Source organism: Oratosquilla oratoria, chromosome 6, assembly GCF_046742065.1.
Source record: "Oratosquilla oratoria isolate Oo_2021 chromosome 6, ASM4674206v1, whole genome shotgun sequence".
In the NCBI taxonomy this organism is placed as follows: domain Eukaryota; kingdom Metazoa; phylum Arthropoda; class Malacostraca; order Stomatopoda; family Squillidae; genus Oratosquilla; species Oratosquilla oratoria.
Genome location: NC_134782.1, coordinates 65,875,144 through 65,881,115, shown reverse-complemented (window position 1 = coordinate 65,881,115; position 5,972 = coordinate 65,875,144). Strand labels below are relative to the sequence as shown.

At 46.7% G+C, this 5,972-nt stretch overlaps 1 protein-coding gene across 1 annotated transcript in view; it reads right to left on the bottom strand.

Moving 5' to 3' along the window:
* LOC143026050 (uncharacterized) overlaps positions 1-513 on the bottom strand; it is a 6,007-nt gene extending 5,494 nt beyond the window's left edge. The window contains exon 1 of the mRNA XM_076186044.1: positions 1-513. This exon is cut by the window's left edge and continues 567 nt beyond it. Coding sequence (XP_076042159.1) covers positions 1-236 — 236 coding nt within the window. The 5' untranslated portion in view covers positions 237-513.
* Between the last annotated feature and the right edge of the window lie 5,459 nt (positions 514-5,972).

Sequence of the window (5,972 nt, the reverse complement as noted above, 5' to 3'; positions counted from 1 at the left end):
CCTACTCGTAGAATCCGCCTGAAGTTGTCCTGGGCTGTAGGTTGTTCCTGCGAGCACTCTTGGCCCTGTGAGGTTGTAGGTTGTTCCACGGGGGTTGTCCCATGTTCCTCCGGACTTCTGTAGACGGGAGCACCCATTTGGGTCGGGGGTTGTCTCCTTCCAGTGGACTCCTCGAAGTTGCTTGTCGAAGTAAAGGTTGCAGTCTCCGGAGGTGTTGTGACCAGAGACCTTGTCATGGGGTTGTGGGTTGTAACTACACCGTTCCAGTCCACTTCCGGGAATGTTTGTGTCAATGTATCTGGTTGTGAGTTGACTACTGTTTGTTCATTTTAACTTGCCGGAGACTCACGCAAAGACCAAAAATCATGTCGACTTTCGAAGTAGAGGGCAAGTTGCACACATTGACACACAAAAAACAAACAACAACGAAGATGAACTACAGTTTGATGATATCTGAGAACTGCAAGCCAACCATCTGGCAACACTCATGAAGAAGGTCCTCGTCAGATCAAAACAAACGTAGTTACACCAACCAGGAGCGGGCAGCCCCGTACGTGGGTGGGGAGTCCCTGGTGAAGGGACGGAGGAAGACCTGAAGAAGGACTGAACTTCCTTTAGACAAAGGTCACGGCCCAGAAGATGGTTTTTAGACACAGGGCCGGAGCTGAGTAGGTTCTGACTACAAAAGGGTAATGTCACTCCTCGTCACGACTAAGACCTTGTCTGTGACGTTCAAACCACGTGATATACCATGATCACCACCAGGATACTTCATCCAGCTAAATCAAGACTTTCCACGCGATAGGGAATGTCCCTAGTCATTTGTCACATTTCTGAGGCACCGAGTCGCTTGACGAGGGAATTCGAACTGAAATCAGCACACGAAGAGTGGTATGCATGCACGCTCGCATCCGCTTCATCTGGCGCTACTGATATGATAGAAGTCGGTTACCACCACCAACGCTCCACAGCAATGCACTCTATAAAGAACACTTCGTCCCTTCCCCCGTCCTCCAACGCCTTCAGGAGCTTCCCTATACGAAAGAGGAAGGTGGTGGAGTCGAAGGTGACTACGAAGACCGGAGTCATCGAAGTGGGGATCGGGTACGTGACGAACTCCACGCCCCCTGGTTCGATCTCTATCCCTTGTGGGAGAACACTGACGGAGGCGTTGACAAAGGACAGCGGCGGTGAGGAGGAGTCTGTTTCCTGCCGGTGGGTCTCAGCGACCTCCTGGTGACGAAGGTGCTGGCGGAGGTCGAGAGTCCTCATCACGAGCTTACCTTATTGGTGACCGTGTGTGTGTGCACGCACGCACACACGCACGCACGCACCCCCCACACACACACACACACGCACACACACACACACACACACACACACACACACACACACACACACACACACACACACACACACACACACACACACACACACACACACACACACACACACACACACACACGCACACAGTTGGGGGGGGGTGTAAGGTCAGCATTACCCATAGATCGGACCTACGAGCTCTGAGCTCTCTTCCGGGAGGGAAATAGCTGTTGATCACGAGTCCAACACGTGATCCAAAGACCAAGTGAATACACACACACACACACACACACACACACACACACACACCTCCCTCAACCAACTCCATTCCTTGATATATTTAAAGTTGTAAGGGCAATAGCCGTGTTGTATAACCTTAAGTCTTACGGATGGAGAAGAAACTTGGGAATTCTGACGCGCGCGCGCATACACACACACACACACACACACACACACACACACACACACACACACACACACACACACACACACACACACACACACACACACACACACACACAAAGATGTCGTGGATTATCAGTTCGCCCTGTCTAGCTTTGTTTTCTCTGGGGTCAAGTCGTCAGGCACGAACGAAAAAAAAATAGAACTAGGAGCCTTGTGATTCGTTCACATTATAAGTTGCGGTCATCGGACGGATGTGCGGTCGCGGAGAACTGCCGATTGTCGTCTCTGCGGTTAACTGTCTCTCTCTTCTGAGTCACGTGGAGGGTTTACAGCTGACGCAGATGTACATGGGAATGGTCAACAAGAAGTCCTTCTAGTCTCTCGATCACTCTCATACAAGACACGGGATCTACACTCTGGTACCGAGTGCACTCGCCATGGAGTCTAGCTCCGCCAAATTTTGTGTCTTCATATAACGCGTTTGCTCTACAACATAGCCCCTGTTTTTTTTTGTTTTTTTTTATTATTATTATTATTGTTGTTGGAACTGCATTCGTGGAGGAACCCACATTCCCGGTTATTTTTCGAGCACCCTGGCGCACCGGCATAGGTTGAGCTCATAGGTCATCGCAAGACAGTGGTAAACCCACCCACACCAGGACAAAGGCCACGGAGGCCTTCCTGTCTCAGAATAAAAAGAAACGCCGAGCCGACACAAGCTCGCCCCCTGGTTCTGACGACGAGGAAGGAACACCGGATCTCACTCGCAACACTCCAAACTCCAAACTCCCCACCTACAAGGTCCTCCCTTCGGGCGGCTTCGACTCGCCCTTCGACGTCGCCCGAGCCCTCGAGACTGGCCCCCTTCAAGGAAAGCTAGTCTCCTTGCGGGATGACACGGTCCTCCTCAACCCTCGCCACCAAAATGTAGTCGACACCCTCGACGCGGTCAAGGAGATCCGAAGACACCGTCTGAACATCACGAAACTCCTCCCAGAGGATCGCGTGACCGAGATGGTGGTATACAACTTCACAGCTAAATTGTGGCTAATCACGAGTTAGCCCATGATCACCAACGTCAAGTGGTTACTCGACTGGCACAAGCAGGAAACCCCCCATGTGATTACTGACATCAAGGGAGACCCCATCCGCACTTTAGAATTAGGAGGATGGGGGAAGTTTCACGTTGGCACGTACATTCCCGATCCTCTCAGGTGTTTCAAGTGCCAAAAATATGGCCACCACCAGAACCAATGTTGAGCACGTCTTCCCCGATGCGGGATTTGCAGCCACCCTCACATGACAGACACGTGCATCGAGGAATTCAAAAGAGGGGACACCGACCTCCAAGCCAAATGCCCCAACTGCGCCAAGAAGCACCATGCATGGAATGCTTGGTGTTCGGTGAGGAAGACTGAGGCCACGCAGTGCTATCACTTCGCACCCATTCCCTGACACCAATTTCTCATGACTCTATTTATTCCCCCAAGATATCTACTTGTTTCCCTCACTCTGCAGTTTACCTCCACCTCCACTTCCCCATTTCCCTGCCACATGAGACCCTAAATACTTAAAACAATCCACTTTCGTTAACCTGTCCCCACTAAAACTTGCCATCAGTCGTTTTCTTTGCTCTGTGAGTTATGACACAATCGCATGTATGGGTGATTGCTGCTTATATGTTATGCACCCAGTATGTTAGAAACAGTAGTGACATCACAACGGACTAGTCATGCAAAATTCCTTTATGAATGGAGACTAAAACCTCGTTCACACGGGACTAGCTTAGTAGCCGCTATTGCTAGCTGCAAGTTAACTTACACGGCAAATAAGTGTTATCACAAAGATAATTTGGAGGCAAGTTTGCGAACTTTCTGTTAATATTGGGCAAGTAGAGGGGTAGGTTATAAGTCACTAACACTAGCGGCTGCTAAACTGGCCCCGTATCAACGAGGCTTAAGCTATTCAAAGAAGAACAGTGATTACTTATGGCACCCATTATCTATTCATTTTGCTCCCCAACTCAAATCTCCATTACCACTTCTGACTCTGCTTCTTTGGTGCAATAGTATCGCCAAGGGCAGAAGTGTCGATTATCCTTAACAAAATACTAAATAATGTGGCACATATAGTATTCCTCTAAGGAACTGAGCATTGAAATGTGAATAGTGAAGTTGTTGGTATTGACAGAGCTACTGAGATAGGAATAGTACTGTCTGCTGCTGAGGTCTCCTTCTGTTTGAAAGATCATAACACGGATTGGAATGTTTTCCAATTTGTATAGGTGAGGTACCATCAGGGTTCTGGAGATGGGTGACCTTGTGAGGGGTGTTTTTTGGGGGGGAATGGGAAGTGGTTTTTGTTGCGTAGGTCTGGTATTAAAGACATTTCAAAGTAGAAAAGGTCAAGTTTGCATAGGGATAGTTTTATGCAGGTGTAGATTTGAAGGTGAAGAGCTATAGGTTTAGTGTTTTGAAGAGATTGGGAGTGAAAAGCTCAAATATTTAAGTTTCCTTGTAGAGATATGGAGGAGGGTAGTTGTGTAAAGAGATTATCACACTGGGTTATTCTTCCTCCAACATCTTACCTCCAACCTCCATTCGTATAAGTCTAGAACCTCTTAGTTCATCCTTCAGCCTTGCTATGCATGACAGAAAGATAAATTGATATTTGATATTTGAAAGATAAAATATCGTAACCGAGGTCGTTTTAACTCTAAGGAAATCCCAACAGTCGGTGCTGTTGAACCCAGTATGATAATCCCAAAAGAAGATAAGGTAGTGTTTCTGAAGTGATATCTTGTGGATGGGGCTTATATATAGAGAGATAGTATCAATGTTGGGGAAGGGGATCTTGTTAATTGCTGACTTGGGGGTGATAGAATCGGGCTAGCATTGCTCTGCAAATTCTTCAAGGCGCTCTGATTCTAAATATTGCAGTAGGCATGAGAGTGTTTACCACACCCACACAGGATGTGGAAAGTTGCTTGGTGTCTGTTGTAGATTAGAGTATTGATAATTTGTGTCGCTTGTAACCAGTGCTTCTGTTCTTTAAGACAATATCGATGTCAAAGAGGTGGGGTCATAAAAGTGGTAAAGAAGAGATTTAAGGAGTAGAGTTAAAGTATTCAGCATTCTTCTTTGAATGAAGTTTAGTCTCCAGCCATAAAAAAAAATGTGATTCGGGTCTGTATGGGTGCCGCTAGTCCCTAAGGTATAATCTAAGCAATGGATAGCAGCGGTTACGAGGGGTTAAATTTTGTCTTACTGGGTGTTTATGTTGAATCTTTGACTAGGGACCTATTTGACTGGATCCAAATTCAGTTGGGTTTCCCATACTGAGACAGTCTCTTCAATTCAGAAACATGTTGGGAAACAAGGAATGGTCGAGTGATGGTATTGAGAACCAAGAATTGTTGGTGATCCTGGTCAGGGCTTACTGTCATGGTAGGTAGTCTACTAGTCTACTAGTCAAAACCCGAGGAATAAGATAAGTTTGAGAAAAACATCTTTCAGTTGTGTGGTTGATAAACTCTGGACTGGTAGTGGCAACAGCACCTATTATTTCCCATGGAGGAGAAGCCAGTTACTGATGTTATTGTGTTAGACAGGTTTAAGGTGTGTATGTCTGTGTTTATGGGTGGTTGGTAGCATAGGGTAATTGCTCCATCCTATCTCCAGTTGTTTGGTTCTTATGACTACAGTATATTTAAGGACGGACCCACTGATGGGAGTTGTCCAGTCATGGAGTTGTGAAGTGGGCTATGTGTAGGGCACAAGTTGGGTGAATAGAATGGATCCTAAAAGGAGCTGGTCAGTCATATGTGTGGTTATTCAGTCATATTGCCACCCTCCAACCCCAGCGTGAGGCAGTCATCATTTCATATTGCCTGTGTGTATTTTGTAATCAGATGCTTCCGGTCCTCATTATCACAGGATGGAAAGTGAAGCTGAAAGGGAGTCATAAGGTTGGTAAATTAGAGAATGGAGGCAGATTGAGGGTGGGTGCATATATCATAAGGTCTTTTTTTTCTATACAAGGGAAATGATCAAGTCAAAGCATACACCCATCCAGAAAAATGTTGGCACTCCCATCTTTGTACCTTGTGGATCAGAGGCAATGCTGAAGGACACAGCACTTGCACAGCAGGGCCTAATAGTCAGAGCTGATTTATATTCATTGTTTCATTATATGGCAATGACACCTCCCTACCCTCATCCCTATCATCAACTCAAATAATTTAC